At 43.0% G+C, this 25,153-nt stretch overlaps 1 protein-coding gene across 2 annotated transcripts; it reads right to left on the reverse strand.

The window, feature by feature from the left end:
* Positions 1–103: 103 nt before the first annotated feature.
* ZNF502 (zinc finger protein 502) lies at positions 104–16,202 on the reverse strand. 2 transcript variants are annotated; one of them, XM_025916085.2, is made up of 3 exons: positions 16,108–16,202; positions 6,200–6,313; positions 104–5,698 (listed from the first exon to the last, which is right to left on the reverse strand). In XM_025916085.2, the coding sequence occupies exons 2-3, from the start codon at positions 6,252–6,254 to the stop codon at positions 4,125–4,127; spliced, it is 1,629 nt and encodes a 542-aa protein (XP_025771870.1). In that variant the 5' UTR covers positions 6,255–6,313; positions 16,108–16,202; the 3' UTR covers positions 104–4,124. The 2 variants fall into 2 exon arrangements, with proteins under 2 accessions (XP_025771870.1, XP_086554590.1); XM_086698464.1 differs by lacking the exon at positions 16,108–16,202 and adding an exon at positions 15,446–16,101.
* Between the last annotated feature and the right edge of the window lie 8,951 nt (positions 16,203–25,153).

The raw sequence follows: 25,153 nt of genomic DNA on the forward strand, positions 1-25,153 counted from the left end.
GACCTTAGTCCTGTGGTGGCCAGTAGCTGAAGGAGAGTGAAAGAAACCAAAGCCACCTGAGGTCAAAGCTACACTTCTGCATTATGTAGGAATAAAGGCAAAATCAAAATGCAAAACCATTTTATTTCTCACACTCACACACAGGAAGGTCTGAGGGCAAAAAAGCTTTTTCATCTAAAAGGAGCTCTCAGGGGCACCCAGCTGTCTCAGTCAGTAGGGCATGTGACTCTTGATCTTGCGATTGTGAGTTCAAGCCCCATCTTGGGTACAGAGATTACTTAAAAAATAAAATCTTAAGGGACACCTAGGTGGCTCAGTCAGTGGAGCATCCGACTTCAGCTCAGGTCATGATCTCACGGTTTGTGGGTTCAAGCCCTACGTTAGACTGTGTGCTGGCAGCGCAGAGTCAGCTTGGGATCCTTTCTGTGTCCCTCTCCTTTGCTGCCCCTCCCCCACTTGTGCCGTCTTTCAAAATAAAAAAATAATAAACTTTCAAAATAAATATAATCTTAAAACAAGCTCCTCCCATCCTCACAAGCAGGGCAAGAGTGGAGCCCTAAGTGGTCAACTCTATAATAAACAACTAAAGGGGCATCATGGAACAGAAGTATGACCAATAAAGAGAAATCTGAAGGAAAAGCAAGAAAAGATACAGGAATCTAAATTTCACATGACACTTACTAGCGGTGTGACCTTGGGCAAGTCCAACCACCTGTTGTCTCTATTAGTTTTGAGGATCTGATGTGGCTTCATGCCATGTCCTTCTGAAATCACAAACTACATTTCAGCACACTGAGAATAAGCAACATATTCCAGCTCTTTATCATCCTGAGCCAAGGAAAGCCATGAGCTCAGGAAGCGCTTCCATGGTTGGGATTGCTACTAAGCTCAATCGCTCCCCTGCCAGGCCAGCATCACTATTCAGCTCCTGCTTATTTCACGGATATTCCAGCTGAAGTGGTTGTGCTTCTACAGCTGCATTTGCCTCTTCCGGTTGACCCTGACATCAATGTGACGTCTGAAAATACTCGGTTAAATTGTGATGGGACATTTAAATGGTTAATTTATAACAAGTGGAGTTTTGGGGGGTTTTGCTACAAAAGGTTACTTTCTCTTAAGAGACCCTCTGCTTAATACAACCACACCATCTGTATCTTGGGGAAAGGTTTGGAGTTCTCGCACCTGGCAAATACTTCACGGACACGGTCCTATACTTACCACACCTCCTTTCTGCTGGTGACTGTGGACCTAAGTTATAGCCTGGCAGGGAGGCATGGAGAAATGTCTGACTCAACGTTTTAGTGTAGCTCAACAAATATTTACTGAACACACTCTAAATTCCAGGGACTGTGGATACAAACCTGAATAAATATCACATGGCCCCAGCTTTGACGGAGCTGATAGTTCAGTGGGAAAAGATCTGTAAACAAGCCATTACAATGCAACATGATAAACAAAATGAAGATATAAAATACAAAAATAAAAAATATGTGAGGCCAGACACAGCTTCAAAGGAGATGTTGCATGAGCACGTTCACAAGTGACAAAGGGGAGCTTCCCAGGCAAGCAGAAGGAAGGATATCGAGGCAATAAAAACAGGATGTGCAAAAGGTGCCAAAGTTGAGTCCAGCAGTGATGGGGAATCACGGAATTTGCACAATGGAACAGCATGCAATGCAGGGAATGGCACCTGAGGATGATGATGTAGGCATGGGGCAACATAGGAGCCTTATGTGCCTTTTAAGGGGCTAGAATATTCTGAGGTAACAGCAGCACTGCTAGTTGTGTCTTTCAAAGACCATCAAGAAGAAACGTGAAAGACGGCCTAGTGGGGTAACTGGAAGACTGACTGGGAAAATAGGAAAATGGTCTAGGAAATAAACCGGGGAGTGGACTAAAGCAGTAGCAATGGAAATGGCTTTGAGATTTAGGAGATGTAAGCAGGATACAGTGGCTGCTTGGATACGAAGACTGAGTACAAGATTGACAGAGGGGGCATTTCTAGGATTTGGGGCCAAGCTAGAGTAAGTAGGCACATGGTTGGCCAGCGAATGAGAGAATTTTGCCAGGAGCAAATATTTGCAAGTGTGAGAATATGGGATAAGGAGAGCGGAAAGATGACAAGTTCCTTTCCTTCCTGTTTTCCCAGGAAGTGAAAATGGTGCCAAAAAATGGTACCATTTTAAAAAAGAGTTGTGTCTATTCTCTTTTTAAAAGCTTTCGAACAAAAAGTTGGAGATGTCTCATCCTTAGATTTCCCATTTCTTCCTTAAGAAAACTCTCCCAATTCTCTCTAATCTCAAGACTCTAAAGATAGTAGTGTATAAATATTCTAAACACCTACATAACCCAGGAAGTTGCTAAAGTTTCTGGTGGGCAAAGTTTGATTAAAATATATTAATTCAACAAATATTTATTACACATTTACTGTGTGCCAGCAATTAATTCTTTAGCGTTATTTTCACTTAGTACAAATACATCAATATTTCCTTTCAATAATGTAATTTTTCATGAACATGAAGTTTTAACAGGGTTATTTTTGTCCATAAAGCATTGATTTACTCAATTATTAGTTGCCCTGTGGCAGGTTTTGAAAATATACTCTTCACAGCTAGAGAGGAAGAGAGTGATATTTCTGCCACGTTCCTATTCATGGTAATTAATAGCTCAAACCACTACTTACAAGACAGTTGCTCTGGAAAAAAAATTAATACTGAGTTCTAAGTAACCAACCATTCCAGAATCAACTGACTTTGTTTTTAACAGTCATTATTTTTAAAACTGTATAAACTTCAGAGCATAGAAACTCTTCCAAATACCAGACAATGGCTATCCTCACCTCATCTCTCAGAGCTCAAGCTCTGGGTAGCAGTGAAGAACATGAAAGGGAGTAAGGAAATAAAGGGAAAAAAAAACATGCCTTCTCTCTTAAAAGAATAAAATACCATCATAGTCAGTGGCTAACTGTGCTGTCTCAACATTCAAGGATTTGAAAAAGAGGTAATTCTCTCTAGAACACTTTCCAAATTTATCCCATGACAGTGTTTCCCTAATCACACCTAACCTGCAGGGAAGGGTAAAATATCCAAGAATAAGATAGTGCCAATAAAAATGGAAACATCTGAAACCTAACTAATCTGTTTATAGCTACCAATGGCATAATTAAATGAAACCTAGCCCTCCCTGCTACAATGACCAACATTCTCTTAAGGACTGGTCCGGGCAGCCCTGAATCCAGCCAACCTAAAAGGCTGTCTTTATCACCAATGGTTTCCCCTCCCTAAACACCCATGAACAGTTGTTTGGACGTTGTCCCTCAGCACCAGCAGCCTAGCACATACTATGTCCCTCCTGGGTAAGTCAGTGTTCCTCTGGGACAAAGTTTGGACCTTCCTCTTCCTGGCCCTCTGAGCAGATCTGACTCCCTTTCCAAACTGGCATCACTCAAGAGAAGTTTCTCTTGACCTCCTACTTCCACTTTAGCCCCAAATTGCCTTCCATCTTGAAAGGATCAGGAACGATCTCCCTCACCCCGAGAAAAGCCTTCTTCACTAACATATCTGTAGACATAAGCCCAGTGCTTGCCACATACGCCCTTATTTGTTGAATGAATGAATAAGGATTCTTTGTTTTCCCTTATTTCCGCCTCTCCTTCATGAGACCCCGTCTACAGATCGCATGTTGAAAGCAGCCTGATACCTGGAGGCTACTTAGCACTACCTCAGAACTCTTGCCACTTTCACACTGAATGTTTGGGAAAGCACCTCAGCCTACTGGCCAGAGAACACAGGTCACAAGCTGGGAAGGTGGGGCAGGAGTGCAGTAAGGGAAACACAAGTGCTAACTTAACAATGGCACCTCAAGGTATGAAAGTCACAAGGAGAAGTGGCAAGCAGCAAAGATTCATCTGAAAAGCAGGGAACTTCCTTTCTACCCTGAATTCCCAGATGCCCAGCTGTAGGCTCTGCATTCTCCAAGCTCCCGCCTCCGTAACTGGAAATACTCTTCTGAGTGTAACAGTCGGTGCTCCCTCCAGGAAATGTACCTGCCCCCCCCCCCCCCCGGCCCCAGCCAGATTCCTAGTCACTATTTCTAGAGAAGCTGTCATAACCTGAATGCCAGGGTTATTCACCATTGTGAAGTTTCTGATGTCTGAAAAGGACTGAACTATGTCTGAAGAATTTTCCACATTCAATGCATTCATAAGGCTTCTCACCAGTGTGAATTCTGTAATGTTCACTAAGGTGTGCATACTTGCGGAAAGTTTTCTCACACTCGCTACATTTATAGAGCTTCTCACCAGTGTGTGTTCTGTGATGTTCAGTAAGAGATGAGCTATGAGCAAAGGCTTTCCCACATTCTTTACATTTATAGGGCTTCTCTCCAGTATGAATTCTCATATGCTGAGTGAGGCAGGTATTCTGATTAAAGCCCTTCCCACATTCATTGCACTTATAGGGTTTTTCTCCAGTGTGACTTCTCTGATGCCGAATGAGGCAAATGCTCTGAATGAAGGCTTTACCACATTCACTGCATTTGTAGGGTCTCTCCCCTGTATGAATTCTCTGATGTTTAGTGAGTGGGGTGCTCTGAGTAAATGCTTTGCCACATTCCTTACACTTATAAGGTTTTTCTCCAGTATGTATTCGCTGGTGTTTAATAAGGGATGGGCTCTGACAAAAGGCTTTGCCACATTCCTTACATTTATAGGGTTTCTCTCCAGTATGAATTCTCTGATGCTGAGAGAGGTTTGCCTTTGTTTGAAAAGTTTTCCCACATTCATCGCATTTATGGGGTTTTTCCCCAGTGTGAATTCTCTGGTGTTGTGTAAGATTTGAGTGTTTACGAAAAGAAGAGCCACATTCATTGCATAAATAAGGTTTCTCACCAGTGTGAATCCTCTGATGATGAATGAGGTGTGTGTTCTGATTGAATGCCTTCCCACATCGATTACATTTGTAAGGTTTCTCTCCAGTGTGAATTCGCTGATGTTCAGTGAGATGTGAATGATTGCGGAAGGAATTCCCACATTCATTACATTTATAAGGTTTCTCTCCAGTATGGATTCTCTGATGCTGAGTAAGAAACGACCGACACCGAAATGTTTTCCCACACTGCTCACATCCATATGGTTTTACTCCAGTGTGAATTCTTTGATGTTGAACAAGGAAGGAGCTACGACTAAAGGCTTTCCCGCATTCCTCACATGCATAGGGCCTCTCTCCAGTATGAGTCCTCTGATGCTGGGTAAGGGATGAGCTCTGAGTAAAAGTTTTTCCACATTCATTACATTCCCAAGGCTTTTTCTGTGTAGAGAGGGTTGGACATTTACTCTGGTCTGAAATCTCATTGGTGTGTATGCTACTTGTCTCCCACTGATGTAGGCTCTCTTGTGTAGAAACCCTGAGATGTGTGACAAAGCTTGAAGTCAAAAGTAAGCTTCTCTCAAAATTATATTCTTGGCTAATCATTTCAGGAGATGCTTCCTTGTGGATAAAAGTTATTCCCCCAAAACCTCCTTCTTTGAAAAGACATGGTCCAGGAACCTCTCCAGAAGGGTTTTCCTTCATGCTCTCACATGCATATTTTTCTCCAAATGTAGAATCCTGGTATGCATCGTCTTGTAATCTCTTTGCTACTATCCCTGGTGAATCAATTTCAGAGACATCCTGCTCTGGAACAGACTTGCTCATCAAATCTGAAAGAAGACATCAGAGTGAATATCTCTCGTGCAGGCCAGAGGGGAAGCCCCTGAAGTTTACAGGGGCCTAATTCTGACGTGACTCAATAATGGCATATAAGTAAGGGCCAATAAAAGCAAACAGAGCAAGTAATTCCATTACAAGTGGTGGAAGAGATCTGTGTTGGGGTAAGGTGACCACCATTAATAAGGTACCCCACAGAAGAGGAAGTGAGAGAGCCAGAGACAGTAGAAATACAGGGAAAACGGTGAAGATCAGGGCGTGGTTTGTATTCAGTGTGGACCATGGGCAAATGGACAAGCGAATGCTGGAAAGGAGACAAAATGAGTACTGGGGAAAGTTGGTCCCCGGAGACGCTCACCCACATCTTCCCCAATGTCCCCCCAACATCCCTAAAATACAGGGTAATCTTCCTTCCTGAGCTTCGGTCACTTTCTCTTGTACAATGTCCAAAGTCCCGCTGTCTGTCCCCCTGGTTTTCCCTTTTGCTCACTCACCTGGACAAACCTCTCTTCCGAGCTCTTGCTCTTCAGCTCCTTGCATATTCAACATCCACAAATCTTCTCTTTGCTTTGATAGGAAAACACTTCAGAGTTGGAAAACTGGGAGCCCTGCTCATAGGGGGAAAAAAGGTGGGGGAGGGGATATCACTGTCCCAGTAAACAGGAAAATGAGAAAGAACGGTTGCCTAGGAACACTATCTACTAACTGACACAAAATGTCTAGATAGCAGAGTGACTGCATCAGCACAAATCACAGTGGGCTTCCAGCCTTCCAGCTTCACAAATGCCATTGGTCAGCTGTATAAAAAGTGACGGCCAGACTGACACATCAGCAAACACTCAAGCGCTGGATGAATAAATCAGAATGATACCTATGAAGTGGATGGAAGTATTCACGTTAATTAGTGCCCTGTCTTTATATACAACAATCCATATAAAAAGTCAATATAATCAAAAGTTGCACAGGGAAATGGCCTCACAGTAAAGCTAATGCTTTAAAGTCTGATCCACTCATCTCCACTATATGCTATGGAGCTGGACAGTAGTGAGGGAACTCTATTTGTACAACTTGAAAGTATACTGATTGCCCTTTCTTCTAGAGGTCAGATCAACTAAACAGTTTCTCTTCAGGCATAGCTCAACATGAAGAGTGTAGGCTGCAGTTTAAAAGGGAAAAAAATTCATTTAAATTGTGAAATAATTTTTCACTTAGAAAAAAAATTGCAAAAATAGTACAGAGTTTCTCATGTTCGTAATATTTAATCACAACTGTTCATCCAAAAATGTCTCTCCATATAATCCTGAATTGAAAAGAAAAATCTGCAGCATTATTTCAAGGAAAAAGGAAGACAGAGAGATGATTTTACCATAACCGAGTGCTCAAAACACATGTATGCATGGCACAAGTCTACTGAAATATATAAGGCTGGTACTGTGGTATTCTCATCCAAAGCCTGTGGCTCTGTGCTAAATTTTAAAGGTTTAAAAGGATTCTATCTGGGATTTCCTGATCCTATTCTATAAGAGGGGCATAGAAAGAACCCACAACACAATCCTATAGAGAACCATGAAGTAGAGTGGGGTTTCAGTACAATCAGAGGTAAACAGTGAAGAAAAAGTCAGACGTGCCCCGACCTGCCCAGAACTTACATTACAGCTGGACAAAGACGTTAAAGTGTAGTTACAATTATGGGAATTACAAAAGTAGAAATATGAGATGCTGGAATGTAGAGCAGAGGGGCCCTGATGTAGTCTGGGAAAGAAAGCCTCGCTGAAAAAGAGATAAAAAGGAATGAGACAGGTAAGGACAGAAGAGAATATACCAGAGATATGAAACGATACACAAAAGGAATCCTGCTCAGTACTTTGGAAAAATGAAAAAGAGATCCAGTAAGACAAATTATTAAGCACAAAAATAAGACATGAAGCCTAAGGCAAGAAAAAGCCAGATCAAATCCAACCCTGAAAAACATTTTAAGGAATTTACCTGAAAGTGAGTAGAAAGCCACAAAAGGAATATGAAAAGGTTTGGGGGCAAAAAGTAACAGAGTATATCTACTGTTTAAACAAAAAACATATCCTGGGGCACCTGGGTGGCTCAGACAGTTAAGTGTCTGACTTTAGCTCCAGTCACAATCTCAGAGTTCATGAGTTCGAGCTCTGCATTAGGCTCTGTACTGACAGACAGAGCCTGGAGCCTGCTTCGGACTCTGCGTCTCGCTCCTCTCTGCCCATTCCCACTTGCACTCTCTCTTTCTCTCTCAAAAATAAGTAAACACTGGGGCACCTGGGTGGCTCAGTTGGTTAAACGTCTGACTTCAACTCAGGTCATGATCTCACAGTTCGTGGGTTCAAGCCCCACATCGGGCCCTGTGCTGACAGCTCAGAGCCTGGAGCCTGCTTCGAATTCTCTGTCTCCCTCTTTCTCTGCCCCTCCCCTGTTCATGCTCTCTCTCAAAAAATAAACATTAAAAAATTTTTTTAATAAATAAACGTTTTAAAAAAAACCCCACACATCCTTCTGCCCATAGCACAGAGGAAAACTGTGTATGAACGGTGGAAGGTGGAGAGGCAAGATGAAGGCTGGAAGCTTCCATGGGAGGTTGTTTCAGCAGTCCAGTAAAGAGACTGGACCAACTAAAAGACAAAATCCACAGGACTGGATGAATATTTAGGAGAGGTGTAAGGGTGAGGCAGAAGTCAAGATAATTTGCCAGTTTAGGGCTTGAGTGATGACAGTGACCTTTAGAGAGAATGGGAACACTAGTCTGGAGAGAAAGAAGATACGCTTAGTTTTCAAATATCCAAGTAGAAACTAGACTTACATATCTGGAATACAGAAGTGTCATAAAGAGAGTAATTAACATCCTGGGAGTAACAGATAAAACCAACAAATAAGTGTGGCTAGGAAAACCTCAACAATGAGTTTACATATTTAAAAGGAAGTTTGGGGTGCCTGGGTGGCTCAGTCGGTTAAGTGTCCGACTTTGGCTCAGGTCATGATCTCATAGTTCGTGAGCTCAAGCCCTGCATCAGGCTCTGCGCTGACAGCTCAGAGCCTGGAGCCTGCCTCAGATTCTGTGTCTCCCTCTCTCTCTGCCCCTCCCCTGCTTACATTCTGTCTCTCTCTCTCTCTGAAATAAACATTAAAAATTTTTTAAAATAAAATAAAAATAAAAGGAAGTTTAACTCTGGCTTTTGATTTTAGAGATTCCTAATCCCCAAAGAGAAATAAATAAAAGAATTTAATATATGAGAAAATTGGCATTTCTAGTCATACAAAATTGATTACTTATGAATTATGTTGCAACTGTTGCTTACCTGGAAAAAAACACTTAGTAAGATTCCTACCTCACACCATATACCAAAATAAATCTAAACTGATTAAAGGGTTACATACAAAAAGTGAAACCACAAAATATTAAGAAATGACGGACTTTAGGATTAGAGAAGACTTTTCTAAGCATTATGCAAAAAAACATAAACCACAAAGGACAAAACTTGATAAATCTGGTCACAGAAAAGCAACAATCTCTATATCCAAAATACAAATAAAATCAAAAGACAAAATCTGGGAGAAGTACTTTTGATTTATACGTCAAGGAGTAGATGGACCTAATGGATAAAAGACTTATTAATGAGTAAGGAAAAAAGATGAACTCATAAAAAATATGGGAAGTATAACATAGAGCAAGAATTATAAAAGACAAATAAATAAATAAATAAATAAATAAATAAATAAATAAATAAATAAATAACAAAAGGCCAATAAACCTATCAAAACAAAATTCCATCTTGGTGGTAATCAAAGAAATTGAAAAGAATAAAGAATCTATTTTTAGGTCAAATTGGAAATTTTCTTTTTAGTGCTAAAAGTCAAGACTGGCAGGGACATCTGGGTGGCTCAGTTGGCTAAGCATCCCACTTTGGCTCAGATCGTGATCTCGTGGGTCGTGAGTTTGAGCCCCGGGTAGGGTTCTGTGCTGACAGCTCAGGGCCTGGAGCCTGCTTCAGAATCTGTGACTCCCTCTCTCTCTCTCTGCCCCTCCCCCACTCACGCTCTGTCTCTATGTCTCTCAAAAAATAAAAATAAATGTTTAAAAAAAAAAAGACTGGCAAAGGTATGGGGAAAGAGCTTCTCATATACCAGCAACGGGAACGTAAACTAGTACCATTCTCCTAGAGATACTTTGGCAATATACATCAGGTCTTAAAGTTGTAGGCTAAGTTGCGGTTGGAATACAGGATCACCATTTTGTGGGTATAGGAACTCAGATAAGAATATTCACTATCTGGGGCGCCTGGGTGGCTCAGTCAGTTGAGCGTCCGACTTCAGCTCAGGTCATGATCTTGGAGCTCGTGAGATTGAGCCCCGCGTCAGGCTCTGTGCTGATAGCTCAGAGCCTGGAGCCTGCTTCAGATTCTGTGTCTCCCTCTCTCTCTCTGCCCTACCCCACTTGCATTTTGTCTCTGTCTCTCTCAAAAATAAATAAACATTAGGGGCGCCTGGGTGGCTCAGTCGGTTAAGCGTCCGACTTCGGCTCAGGTTATGATCTCGCGGTCCATGGGTTCGAGCCCGCGTCGGGCTCTGTGCTGACAGCTCAGAGCCTGGAGCCTGTTTCAGATTCTGTGTCTCCCTCTTTCTCTGACCCTCCCCTGTTCATGCTCTCTCTCTGTCTAAAAAATAAATAAATGTTAAAATAAATAAATAAATATACATTAAAAAAATTTTTTTTAAAAATAAAGAATACTCACTAAGTATATACAATGTATCTCAGAAGGTCCTTAGAGTCATCAGTATGCCTATAAAACGCCTATATTCTTCAAATAGTAGAATAGTAATTCTACTAATAGAACTCTCTCAGGGCGCCTCTCCGTGGCTCAGTCTGTTAAGCATCCCACCTTGGCTCAAGTCATGAACTCGCAGTTTGTGAGTTTGATGCCCGCCTCCAGCTCTGTTCTGACAGCCCAAAGCCTGGAGCCTTCTTCGGATTCTGTGTCTCCTTCTCTGTTCCTCCCCTGCTTGCACTCCTTCTCTCTCTCAAAAATAAACAAAGATTAAAAAAAGAAAAAGAACTTTCTCAGAAAGAAGGAACTTCTCAAAGAAGAAAAAAGCTGTATTCTTTTGTTACCTGTAAAAAAAAAAAAAGGGGGGGGTGCCTGGGTGGCTCAGTCGGTTGAGCGTCAGGCTTCAGCTCAGGTCATGATGTTGAGGTCTGTGGGTTCAAGCCCCACGTCAGGCTCTGTGCTGTCAGTTCAGAGCCTGGAGCCTGTTTCGGATTCTGTGTGTCCCCCTTCTCTGTCTCTGTCCCTCCCCCATTCATGCTCTGTCTCTCTCTGTCTCAGAAATAAATAAACATTAAAAAAAAAAAGATACCCTGCAATGTTGTTGGAAAACACAATCTTTCTACTAACGGACACTGATGCTTAGCAAATCATGGTACTTCCACGTGGTGGCAATTATATAGACATTAAAATAATTAAAAATGAAAATATGTGATCATTTGGAAAAATATGCTCTATATAAATGAAAAACATGCAGGATATAAAATTTTAAAGTACATAATAATATCATGCATATGTTAAAATGTGCATATGAATAAAGTCAAGGAGGAAAATTAATCATCAATCACTATGGTATTATGGTATATTATGAATGATTTTCCCTTCTACTTCCCAAATTTCCCCTATTATCTACATCTTGCTTTCTTTTTTAAAAACTAACTTAAATCTCTAAGAATATATATCAAATTGTTAACCATGATCATCTCTGAAGAATACAATTATGGTAAACTTTTGTCTTAAGGCCTATCTTTGTGTAATGTTTTAAAGTTTTCCTGTAGGAATAAACAGCTTCAATAATCAGAGAAAAAAGGGAAAAAATATAATCAGCGATAGGCACAGAAATTTAAGTACAAAGATCACACTGTTAATATAATTGTAAAACAACAGGCAAATAAACATTGATGGCATATCGATATGATAGATTTTATAACTCTTAAAAGTCCTATTTTCAAAGAATATTCATGAGAAGACATAGTATGTTGAAATAGGAGAATACAAAACCAAAAATCGGAAACACAAGAAACAAACGTTGAAGACAATGTGGAGAAAAATAAACCCTCGTGCACTGTTGGTGGGAATGGAAACGGGTGCAGCCACTGTGGGAACAGAATGGAGGTTCCTCAAAAAGTTAAAAATAGAACTACTCTATGATCCAGTAATTATACTACTAGGTATTTACCCAAAAAACACAAAAACACTAATTCAAAGTGATACATGCACCCCTATGTTTATTGCAGCATTATTTACAACAGCCAAATAATGGAAGCCACTTAAGTGTCCATCAGTAGATGAATGGATAAAGATGTATATATACACAATGGAATATTACTCAGCCATAAAAAAATAAAATCTTGCCATCTGCAACAACATAGAGCTAGACAGTCTGTTAAGTTTAATAAGTCAGAGAAAAACAAATAGCGTATGATTTCACTCACGTGGAATTTAAGAACCAAAACAAACGAGGGACACCTGGGTGGCTCAGTCGGTTGAGCATCCCACTCTTGATTTCGGATCAGGTCATGATCTCACAGTTCGTGGGATCAACCCCACATCGGGCTCTGCACTGACAGTACAGAGCCTGCTTTAGGGTCTCTCTTTCTCTCTCTACCCCTCTCCTTCCCTCCCTCAAAAATAAATAAATAAACATTTTTTTAAAATGAGCAAAGAAAAAAGAGAGAGCTAAACCAAGAAAAAGACTCTTAATCACAGAGAACAAACTGATGGTTCCCAGAGGGCTGATGGGAGGGGGATGGGTGAAATAGGTGATAGGGATTAAAGAGTACATTTATCAGGATGCCTGGGTGGCTCAGTCAGTTAATCGTCCAACTTTGGCTCAGATCATGATCTCATGGTTTGTGGGTTTGAGATCCGCATCAGGCTCTGGGCTGACAGCTCAGAGCCTGGAGCCTGCTTTGGATTCATTCTCTCTCTCTCTCTCTCTCTCTCTCTCTCTCTCTCTCTCTCTGCCCCTCCCTGATTCATGCTCTCCCACTATCTCAACAATGAATATATTTTTTAAAAAAGGTACACTTATCACGATGAGCACTGAGTAATGTATGGAATTGTTCAATCACTCTATTGAACACCGAAATAGAATACTCTGTGTTAACAATACCGAAATTAATATTTAAAACTTTTTAAAAAGGGGAACACCCGGGTGGCTTCTTCGGTTAAGCGTCCAACTTCAGTTCAGGTCACGATCTCACGGTTTGTGAGTTCGCGCCCCGCATCAGGCTCTGTGCTGACAGCTCAGAGCCTGGAGCCTGCTTCAGATTCTGTGTCTCCCTTGTTCTCTGCCCCTCCCCCACTCGTGCTCTGTCTCTCAAAACATTTAAAAAAATTTTTTTTAACTTTTAAAAAAGGAACAAGAGAAAACTACATAAATTTTATTTTAGAAAAATTATCTAAATGCCTACTTGATTTTGTTGTATTCGCTCTGCTGGTCTCTTAGGTGTCATGAAGTCAAGGGGTTGTTTGTCTTGTTCACTACAAAATTCCTACATTCTTATTACAATATCTGGTTCTCAATGGTTACAGAGGAAGATGGATTCTCAGTGGTTATTGTTCTGAAATGGGGTGAGGGCAGAGAAGCAGAATCTGGCAACTTCATAAACTTTTGTGTATGGGAACTGGAGAACCTTTTAGTGAATGAATCTGCAAAGAAATACAGCATATAATTCTCAGGACTCCTGCCTTCACTCATGAATGAAACGGATAACCTCAATCTAAAACTTCAAAGGTACACCTTTTAACTCTGCTACAGTAATGGCTCAAGGACATATTAACAGCTCTCAAAAACCTGGACCTCACTGACTAATGGGAACCATCAGTCTTGATATATAGATGTAATGGTTGTTAATATAAGAGCTACACTCTGGAAGAAAAGACCTTAAAAAGATCATTTTGGGGGGCACCTGGGTGGCTCAGTCGGTTAAACATCTGACTTCAGCTCAGGTCATAATCTCACAGTTTGTGAGTTCGGGCCCTGAGTTGGGTTCTGTGCTGACAGCTCAGAGCCTGGAGCCTACTTCAGATTCTGTGTCTCCCTCTCTCTCTGCCCCTCCCCCACTCGTGCTCTGTTTCTCTCTCAAAATTAAATAAACATTTTTTAAAAATTTAAAAAACCCAGAATGCAAAACATTAAAATAAAAAAACATGCATACATATACCAGCACTAAGTAAACATCCAATAAACAGAAACTATTATTAATACACAGATATATACAAAATACAAAGAACAGAAGAAAATCCACCAAAATGTTAACACACTGATCCCTAGGTCATTTAATGTGTTACTTTCCTTTGTCCTTTATACTCTTCTACATATTTCACTTTCCCTACAACAAGCATGAATTATTTTGACGGTGAGAGAAACAATCACATAAAACAAAAATGACAGTTCTTGCTCACAGGTTTCACAACCAAAAAAACCAGAAACCAAAACAACAACATCAAAATGCCAGACCAAATGGGTATGGTATTGGCCTCTTGTTCAGAGAAAGATTAAAGTGAACTGAACTGGGAATCAGAAACTGCTGTCACAGCCCATGTGAATGGGCCTAAAGGACGAGCTATTTATCTGACAAAACTGACAAAACAGATAATATCCATGAATCCATTCAGCTTTAACATTCTGTGAATCCTTAACTAAGTGAGTTAGTTCACATAAAACATTTATAAAGATGTCTTCCACATGGCAGGCATTCCACAGGGGTCAGGCATCATCATGTTTGATACTAAAATCTATGGAGAAGAAAAGACATCTTGGTGTCAACCCTCTCCTCCAAGCGTGGGTCATCTGAACTGTCAGCAGTTCATATCAAACTCTAAATATTTTCTGTAAAGGGCTAGAAAACTAAATATTTTAGGCTTCATGGGCTGTATGGTCAGTCTCTGTCATAGCTATTCAACTTTGCCTTTGTAGCTTAAAAACAGAACTAGACAATATATAAACAAATGAATTCGGCTGTGTTTCAGAAGACTTTTTTTTTTTTTTTTTACAGAAACAGGTGACAGACCAAATTTGACCTGTGGGCCATAGTCTACTAACCCCTTGCCTATAAATTTCCCAGAAAGGAATGTACAGGTGTCTCCACCAATGCCTAGTGTAGAATAATCTGACTGTCAATGATTTTAAGATGATAAAAGGATGTGTCTGAATCCAGGTTTTGGGGAAGAGACAGGTATTGTGGTGAAGGGTAAAAAGAAACTTTTAATAGCTTAATCCTGTTAAAAGTAATACAGGATTAAGTATTTGCTTACCCTATAAGCTCTCTCCTCGCTGCCACCTCCTTACCTCTCACTAATTAGCCAGAAAGGATTATGGGCAAGCCAGGCGGGGTTTTTGATGAATTTGAAGCGACAGTTCCCTCAATAAGGCCCCATTTAACTGTACTCCTCTCTGAAGCCCTTCTTGGATTTGTCGGTTGGCCAAAAGTAACCTACTCATGCAGGCTGCAGCAGCACAGTCAATCTCTCTTCTGCACCTTGGGTCACTTAGTAGCAATGTGTCCTTAGTCATCTAGTCTTTCCCTATCTCAACATGCTTATTAAGAACTACAGATAATACACTGCGGTTTAGGTCAAATAAATTAGCACAACTGTTTCGAACAGTGCCTGATACATGTTAAGTGTTAATAAGTGTAGTTTAAAATATTATCACAAAAATCCGCTCACATCTCTATCTTCCAGCGCTAGACTGGCTGCATCTTCGCAGTCGGCAGGCTCCAACGTCACTCATTCTGTAGCCCCGCCCCTGAGTTCTGGATCAGGTTCGGCAAGTAACGGAGAGTAAAATTTTGTAGCCAGACACTGACGTTTCCATATGTGCTATCGCATACATGCTGTCAACTGACTACTGGAAAGTCCAACTTTATAGATCAAGAAACAGCCTCTGTAGCCTCAAAAATTATGACTCAGACACTCGAGACTAGCCACCTGGTGCGCTCTACACTACCGCCTTTTCCTATTACGACGGTCCCTAAAAATGTTTCTGAGCTGCAGGATTCATGGCGGGGGGGTGGGAGTAGCTGGTACTCAGCCGGAGAACTCTGAGCCCCGGGACTTCGTTTCCGAACACGGGTCCTAGCTCTTGATCACCTATCTACCCATCACTCAGTCATCACTCATTCGTTCATTCCCTCCACCATGTTCTTAGACTTCTGCTCCGTGCAGGGCCCGGTGCCGAGGCCGCTGGGAGTTCCGGGCCGCACGCGCAGGCAGCAACCTGGGGGGAGATGGGGGTCGGGACAGGCTTTCTACAGAAGCCTCGGCCCGCCGCCCCAGCCGAGGGCGCCCGGAGCCGCTCCTTTCCCCTCCCGAAGGCCCCGCCCGCTCACCGTGAGGTCCGGGGGCTCCCCGCGGGGCGGCAACTACTGTCCCACAGGTGCGCGCCAGCCCAGGGAGCAGGTTTACCCGCCAGGCCGGAAAAGCAGTGGCGCGGCCGGTAGTGCGTCACCAGCGGCTCCTCGCCCCTTGTCGGGCGCATCCTTCCGCTGCCTCTCTAGGAAGCGGGAGGAGCATCTCGATGGCGTGCTCGAAGGCCGCGATTCGGGCCTGGTTTCCCTCCAAAACACAGCCGAGTCCCTGATGTCCCGTTAAAGACTACCTCTGCCCGGAACACAGTGACCACTTCATCCCTCAGGCCGACTGTAGATGGGGTCGTGAGGGTTGGAAAGAGTGCTGGGTAGAAGTCGGAAGGGGCCGTCTCAGCAAGGCGCTAGTCTATTCATCTGCTAAAAACAGCCCCTGATTAAGAACTTCGAATGATCCATTAGTTAGAATGATAGATTCCCAATCTAGGCCCCCACACACTGACCTCACCCAGCAATATCTCTTGTTCTGTTATCATTCACATTCTCTTTTCTATCATAAATGACTTCCCATTGGCACCCTGAAATCTCCAGTCTGTTCCTGACACTGGATCTCTTTTCCAGGATTTGCCCCTCTGGGATAGTCTCCCTCCCTTCTACTTACTCCCTGCTACCTCCCCCATTCAATTTGTACTGGTTCTTCAAGACCCAGTTCAAATCTTTACTTGACCTTCACTAGTGTTTACACTCCATTATCACCCCATGAGTAATTCCAGCTCTAGCTGGCTTCCTAAATACACACACTGGTCCACTTTCACACGTTATTAGGGAGATAAACACAGGTAACATTCCCCTCACAGGCAACTATGAAGAACCCAATTCATCTTCTGTACAACTCTACCCAGTTAATGTGGAGCTATTACTTACCATCATATCACAGTGTTTAGCAGTATCTGGCAGAGAAGGTATTCAATAAATGTGTTGAATCCATTAATCAAATACAAAAGTAAAGTTCAGATTAATTGCATTTTTGAGAAATTGAAAAAATGTGAATATCATAGCTTAAATCCAGAAAACAAGTTTTTGAACATCCAAAAGGATCATCTAGCTGGCATATTCCCATCTACTCACCTCAGTCTACCCAAACTGTGGTCCCCTTCAGTAGGATGTAAGCTTTGTGAACACGGGAACCTTTTCTCTCTTACTCTGTCTAACCACATCTAGAACAGTGGCTGACACATACTTGGCACTCAGTAGATATTTGGTGAATGACTGACTAAGCCACCAGAATCAGATTTCTTTCTTGAGCTGAGGAACTGCACCTTCATTACTGATACTGATCCACCTGGAGTCTCATCTCTAAACATAAATAGATCACTCAAAATCATGTGATTTTTGAGGAGCACCAACACAAGAGTTTCAAGTTCAGCATCACCAGAGTTATAGGAGATAGGATAGATGGTTATAGTGTATGTTCCAATAAGTTTCATGAAGTAGTTACTCCACACAGATGTATATTTCTTATATCTGAGAGATAAAACTCATGGAAAATCAACTTTCTTCCTCCAGATTACCTACGGCACATATTCTAAATAGGTTAATGTTACTTCCCCTGGGGAAATTAGAAACTCCTGGTAAATCATATTTAACCACCCTTCAATAGAGACTACATGAAGAATATGCCATAAAGATGTCTTGTTTTTCTATGCAAGATGCAACCACTGTTACCATTCACAGTTGCTTACACAATGTCTCTATCTCCCTTTCTCTCTAACACTCTGTGCCCAATTTACCATCAAGAGAAACAGGCTAAGAGAGTCTGATGCAACCAATATCACACAGACTGTAAGTTAAAGAATCGGCTTAGAAGGCTAGAACTTCAGGCTCCAAACCCAGTGCCCTTTGAAGGTCACGGCAGACAATCCCCTCCCCTTTCCATGATTTAAGTTGCCCCCGTCTAGATCGTCTCCTTTTTCTTTACATTGCTTTAAAGGGGCCAGAACTATATACACAAACTTTAGATCCAATGATCAACATTTTAGCAAAGATATCATGACAAACACTACATGGTGCCCATAAAGTATCCATTGTCATCATTTTCCTTACTAACTAAACCAAATTTTTATTCAGGGTAGCACTGTGTCCAGAATTCTCAACTTGCTTCTCAGCTAGAGCTGGCCATATGACACAGTTCTGGTATAAGAGATAAATTATAGAGGGCTTATGAGTGGAGCTTCCAGAACACTGCTGTTTTCCTAATTGAAAAGAACAGACTTGGTTGGAAAATGTTTTGTGTCCTTGGCACTTCTCCCTTTGTGGGACACAATTACGAGGCTGATGATGCAGCAGCCATCTTGTAACCATGAGGTGCGAGCATGAAGATGGTAACCACATTATAAGAATGGCATGACTAAAGGAAAGAAGAGGCTTGGTTTTTGAGTCTCCTGGACGCCTTGTTAAGTGATAAAAATTAACCTCTTTTGGACCATCCACCCTAGTTGGGTTTTTTAATATGTAGCCAAATGCTTTCCCAAATGATTCATCTCTGCAAGGAGAATATATTAAAATACACACCTAAAAGTTTTGTCTCTAGGAAAGATAAAATTACAACTAATTCAGCTTTTTTAGTCCAACCAGGTTGCAGGAAACACAGAGTCCACAGAGGTGAATTTCCTTTCTCTGTGAGATACAGTTACTGAAAACTCGGGGCTTTTGTTTGTTTTTCACCAAAGCAAGTTAAATGAACACACTATTTAGAAATATATATTGGGCCACCTGGGTGGCTCAGTCGGTTAAGTGTCCGACTTAGGCTCAGGCCATGATCTCATGGTTCGTGAGTTCAAGCCCCACAAGGGGCTCTGTGCTGACAGCTCAGAGCCTGGATTTTGCTTTAGATTCTGTGTCTCCTTCTCTTTCTGCCCCTCCCCTGCTCACACTCTGTCTCTGTCTCTCAGAAATAAATAAACATTGAAAAAAAATTTTTAAGAAATATATATTAATAGAAATATATGTTGTGGCGCCTGGGTGGCAGTGTCGGTTAGGCGTCCGACTTCAGCCAGGTCACGATCTCGCGGTCCGTGAGTTCGAGCCCCGCGTCAGGCTCTGGGCTGATGGCTCGGAGCCTGGAGCCTGTTTCCGATTCTGTATCTCCCTCTCTCTCTGCCCCTCCCCCGTTCATGCTCTGTCTCTCTCTGTCCCAAAAAAAAAAAAAAAAAGCATTGAAAAAAAAAGAAATATATGTTAATATATATACATACACATATACATACATACATATACACATATGTAAATTTCATCTAAGTGAGATACCCTTGCTAGTAACTCAGGTCTCCTTCTCAAGAGGACAACACAGTCAGTGCTAGATTTTTGAGACACTAAGTATGAAAAGATATGGTGAGACACCCCCAACTTCAATACACAATTAAAAAGTAATAACCAGGGGCGCCTGGGTGGCTCAGTCGGTTAAGCGTCCGACTCTGGCTCAGGTCATGATCTCGCGGTCTGTGAGTTCGAGCCCCGTGTCGGGCTCTGTGCTGACAGCTCAGAGCCTAGACCCTGGAGCCTGTTTTGGATTCTGTGTCTCCCTCTCTGCCCCTCCCCTGTTCATGCTCTCTCTCTGTCTCAAAAATAAATAAATGTAAAAAAAAAAGAAAAAAAGAAAAGTAATAACCATGGTGGGGGGAGGTGGAATTAGAGCAAGACGGTCAAAGAAAGAATTACACATCCACAAAGATCTATGTTACATGAGAAAGTAGTGCACCTAACTTTATTCCCCTCAGCAGGTTATATAAAGAAAACAGAGCACAACATGGTAAGTTTATCTCTGAAAAATAAAGAGCTGTTAACACACCTTTCTTCCCACATCAGGGGGCATGTAGCACCCGATGCACAATACAATTATTGCTTCTCTCCATTAAGTATAACTGCTGATCACTCAGCTTCCCCCCCCCCAACAAAGTTATATGAAATGTACAACACAGATGTGCATGTTGGGTGGTAGCTGATTGCATGAAACACACAGCACAGCATTTCGCATTGCTTCTTTCATAGAAAGGTTGGGAATCTATGGCTCACAGGCCAGATCTAGCCCACTGTTCATTTTTAAAGTGGTTTTATTCGAACAGGTCAGGCCCGTTCATTTACTTTTTGTCTGTGGATGCTTTTACACTACAAGGGCAGAGTCGAGAAATTGTGACAGAGACCATATGGCTCATAAAACCTAAAACATTCACTATCTGATCCTTACAGAAAAAGTTTGTTGACCCCCACCCCCCACCCCGTCCTAGTGAAATCCATGCTTTGGTTACTCATCTGCTTTCTCAGGAGACTCCATGATATTTTCACTGCTTAGAAATATATGTTGCCTCCTAAGAGACATCCATTTAATGGTAGCTTAGTTTTCCTTCTTATACAGAGAGGCAACATAAAGCTCGATGTAGAGGGGCACCTGGGTGGCTCAGTCCCTTAAGTGACAGACTTCAGCTCAGGTCATGATCTCACAGTTCGTGGGTTCAAGGCCTCCATCGGGCTCTGTGCTGACAGCTTGGAGCCCGGAGCCTGGAGTCTGCCTTGGATTCTCTGTCTCCCTTGCTTTCTCTGCCCCTCCCCTGCTTGTGCTCTCTCTCTCTCTCTCAGAAATAAACATTTAAAAACAAACAAACAAACAACAACAAAAAACACCGTGCCTAGTATACTACCATTTGTACTGTTTTTGAGAGAGAGAGAGAGAGAGAGAGAGAGAGAGAGAGAGAGAGAGAAAATCTCAAACAGGCTCTATGCTCAGCACGGAGCCCAACACGGGGCTCAATTCCATGATCCTGGAATCATGATCTAATTGGAAATCAAGACTCCAATGCTCAATCAACTGAGCCACCCAGGTGCCACTACCGTATATAGTTTCATTTTTGTATTTTTTTAATGTTTATTTATTTCTTTTGAGAGAGAAAGAGAGAGAAGGAGGGAGGGGCAGAGAAAGAAAGAGAGGGAGAGAGAGAATCCCAAGCAGCCTCCCCACTGCCGTGCAGAGCCCAACTCAGGGCTCAGTCTCACAAATTGTGAAATCATGACCTGAGCCGAAATCAAGAGTCAGATGCTTAACCCATTAAGCCACCCAGGAGCTGTACTTTTAAATGGGAGAGGGGTGAAGGAGAAATATATATATCCTATATGCGTGCGTGTATGTGAAATATATATATCCTATATGCATGTGTGTATGTGTGTGCGCGTGTATTTACTTGCATATATGTAAACACCCACAGGGGCTAACTATGAAGGTTAGGGGTCCTGGGCATAAAGGGAGGTGGTAGGAGGCCCATCAGGATGTCTTTTTATATTTTTAGGTTCTTGAAACATGCATATATATTATAACCTCTTCAAAAATTTCAAGAAATTAAATTTATTATTTTTAAAGCTTCAAAGATTAAAATGCATAGTACTATTTGTGCTGACTGAATGAATTTGCCTTCCTTGGACGGGCCCTCCCTGAATTTCAGGGCTCCTGAGAGGTTTGTCCCCAGGCCTGAAGGCAGTGTCCGCCTCCCCATCTCTGGTAGCATTGGAGTCTGATTTGCAGCCCCGAAGGCTAAGCCTTTGTGGCCCTGGGAAGTTTCTACTAAACAGAAAAGGATTTCAATGAAGGGAGGTTTTTTGTTGTTTTTCTTATTTTTAAACAAAATGTATTTCTCTGCAGGCTACATTCTGGTGTTATGGTACTCCTACATCAGAATGGCCAGTTTGAGTCCTCTGCAAAGGGAAGATGGTCTACACTCCAGAGTGTGCTGGTTAATTCCCACCCCTCCCAGAAATAGACATCAGTTTCAAGTGAAATTACTCCAGGCAAAAAAAAAAAAAAAAAAAAAAAAATCTTTTTAGGGGTCAATACATTCCCAAAAAAAAAAAAAAAAAATTCTCCAGCCTGTTAAAATCCAAGTTTTGAGTTGCAATATCTATTCTAGAAGCAGATTTCTTTTATACAAACATGTAACACGGGAGCAGGGGAGCCCAGCTACGTGAAGCAATGAATTCCTTCCACCATTTCTCTGTAGAATCATTTTACTATGACACTGGTTTGATCATTTCTTTCGTGTTCATCCCTCACTCCCTCCATGGCTTCTGGGTGTTGTTAGTCCTGGAACAAAATCTGCTTTGCCCCCTGTTCATATGAAGCAGATGAAAGTGAAGCTACTCCAGGGCCCCTGGGGAAACATATTTTGAAAACATCTGCCCTACACCATGGAGACGATTCAGTGGCAACGGTCCTAAGAGTCATCAGTAACTGAACACAGAAAGCATGTTTCCATCATGTGTCATTGTCCCCAAATCCTCAAAAGGTGGCGGACCTGAAGCAGCCTCATGTAGGTTGTCTCCACTTATTTCCAGAGCCTTTCTAAACAGATGTCTGACTGTATCGTTTGCACCCACTGTGGTGTTCCCTTTTTTTTTTCATTTTTTTTAATGTTTATTTATTTTTGAGAGAGAGAGAAAGACAGAGCACGCATGAACAGGGGAGGGACAGAGAGAGAGGGAGACACAGATTCCGAAGCAGGTTCCAAGCTCTGAGCTGTCAGCAACAGAGCCCGATGTGGGGCTCGAACTCACAGACCGTGAGATCATGACCTGAGCCGAAGTCATGACTCAACCGAGCCACCCAGGGGCTCCCCCACCCCCACACTGTGATGTTTCTAACGATGCCTCAGGCTTGGGCTCCCTCATTTAGAACGTCTTAGGGCAATGTATTCACTTGAATTGTCCCCCAAACCTTGAGACTTGAGGGGACACTGTGCTGAGGTCAGCAGCACTGACTATGCAGTCTTTGAGAGCAGTAGCTGGAACTAGACTTCATAGCAGCTAAACATGAAACCTACAACCCCGCCTCTTCCCTGCTCTTACACACACACACACACACACACACACACACACACACACACACACACCCTCCACGCCTCCCCAGTAGGCACCCCTCCAAAACAACAAAGGACCCATTGCGTCAGTATTTGGGATGAGAGAGACTTTTTTTTTTTAATATAATTTATTGTCAAATTGGCTAACATACACTGTGTACAATGTGCTCTTGGTTTTGGGGGTAGATTCCCGTGATTCGTCGCTTACACACAGCACCCAGTGCTCATCCCAACAAGTGCCCTCCTCAATGCCCATCTCCCATTTTCCCCTCTCCCCCACCCCCTCCATCAACCCTCAGTTTGTTCCCTGTATTTGAGAGTCTCTTAGGGTTTGCCTCCCTCCCGCTCTGTTAGAAACTATTTTTTCCCCTTCGCTTTCCCTCTGGTCTTCTGTTAAGTTTCTCAAGTTCCACGTTATGAGTGAAAACGTGTGCCATCTGTCTTTCTCTGACTGACTTATTTCACTCAGCATAATACCCTCCAGTTGCATCCACATTGTTGCAAATGGCAGGATTTCATTCTTTCTCATGGCGGGATGAGGGAGACTCTTCAAAGGCTGTTATGATGTTCAGAGAAAAGCTGACCAGATTGCTCTAGCTTTCAAATTGCTGAATTGCAGACAGCATCCAGACTATTTTCAGTACTGAGCGTATACTATGGAATCAGAAGACTGTGCCCATCTTTACAGAGCACACTTCCAAGCTGGTACTTCACCCCCTCCGCAGACCATCCCAACACCCCCTCCACCAGGCAGCCTCTGGAAGTACCATGTGTGACTCAGTCAGAGGACACCACCCCCCCCCCCCCCCGTCATGAACACATTCCTGCATTTCCTTCAATATATGGCGGGGGGGGTGGGGGTTGTCTTCTGGTCTGGTGCTGTGCTCTGTGGCACCCCATGCCAATGGGCCAGAGGCTCCAGGAGCCCCAGAGAGTGGTGCTGCCCGAGGACCTGCAGGAGGGAAAGCAAACTCAGACCCAGGATGCCCATGCCTCTGAAAACTCTCAACTTCCTGTCAAGTGGCCGACTGGCCGGAGTTCTCGGGGATGATGCCTTGCAGGTGGCCCAGTACTGGCATCTGATGGGCAGGGCGGGCCCTCAGTGATGACAGCAGCTAAATCAGCCTTCCCAAGTCGTCAGTCCATGCTGACAAGCTCCATCTCTACGACGGTGGCCACTTTTATTTATTTATTTATTTATTTGGCCACACTAATTCATGTGTCAGTTGTGCCGGTCCCGGGGTGGCCAACAACCGAGGCTGGCCAACGTCAGCTGTCTTCGTCGGTTAGCCCTTCCATGATGGATGCTGTCTGGCAGGCACTAACATGATACAGCAATCCGCATAGTCTCCCAGTCACCCATCCACTTCGCATCTCCTCATCCCCAACCTTCCAGGCCCCTCACCGGCCAGCCAGGCCATTCCCCGGTGCTGTAGGTCAATGTGAATTCTAACCCTCGTCCACTGTGCCTTCTCCGCCAGGTGGATGACCGGGCATATCCCCCACCTGAGAATGTTTTCCTCCACCACTGTCATCTTGGGCCCCTGCTGGATGATGCTCCAGGGAAGTTGCTGTCTGCATTTTTGGCTCCAGAACCCCAGAGGCCTTCATTATGGCCCTTGCTCTGGCAAGTGCCACAAGTGCCATACGGCACCTTGTCCCACTGCCTCCACTGTCGGCCATTCTGGCATGTCAATTCACTTAGCCTGGGTCATAACCTTCTCCATGCTTCTAGGAGCCATCCAGGTATTGAGGTCGCACCATCTCCCAGGGCACTTGCCAGGGCGTTACATCTTGGATTTCAGGAGAGCTCCCCATCTTTGTGGTCTGGCCATGGGGTCAAGCATCCCGAGAACTCACTCCCACATGTCTTCTCCCAGTTGGTCATGCAGGTCTTCTAGGGGAGTTATAGCCTGGGGGCTAGTAGAGGAGACAGGTACGGGTTGTTGTTGTTTTTAATTTTTTTAATGTTTATTTATTTTTGAGAGAGAGAGACAGCGTGAGCAGGAGAGGGCAGAGGCAGAGGGAGACAGAATCTGAAGCAGGTTCCAGGCTCTGAGGTGTCGGCGTAGAGGCCGACGTGGGGCTCAAACTCACAAGCCGTGAGCTCATGACCCCAGCCGAAGTCAGATGCTTAACCGACTGAGCCACTCAGGCGCCCCCAAGGTACAGGT

The sequence above is a fragment of the Puma concolor genome, chromosome A2 (assembly GCF_028749965.1).
Source record: "Puma concolor isolate L17-30 chromosome A2, mPumCon1.1.hap2, whole genome shotgun sequence".
In the NCBI taxonomy this organism is placed as follows: domain Eukaryota; kingdom Metazoa; phylum Chordata; class Mammalia; order Carnivora; family Felidae; genus Puma; species Puma concolor.

Coding starts and splice junctions, on each gene's coding strand:
- ZNF502 (XM_025916085.2), bottom strand. CDS start 6,254: ATGTTGAATATGCAAGGAGCTGAAGAGCAAGAGCTCGGAAGAGAGGTT. Junction 5,699..6,199: donor CGGAAGAGAGGTTTGTCCAG/GTGAGTGAGCAA, acceptor GTCTTCTTTCAG/ATTTGATGAGCAAGTCTGTT.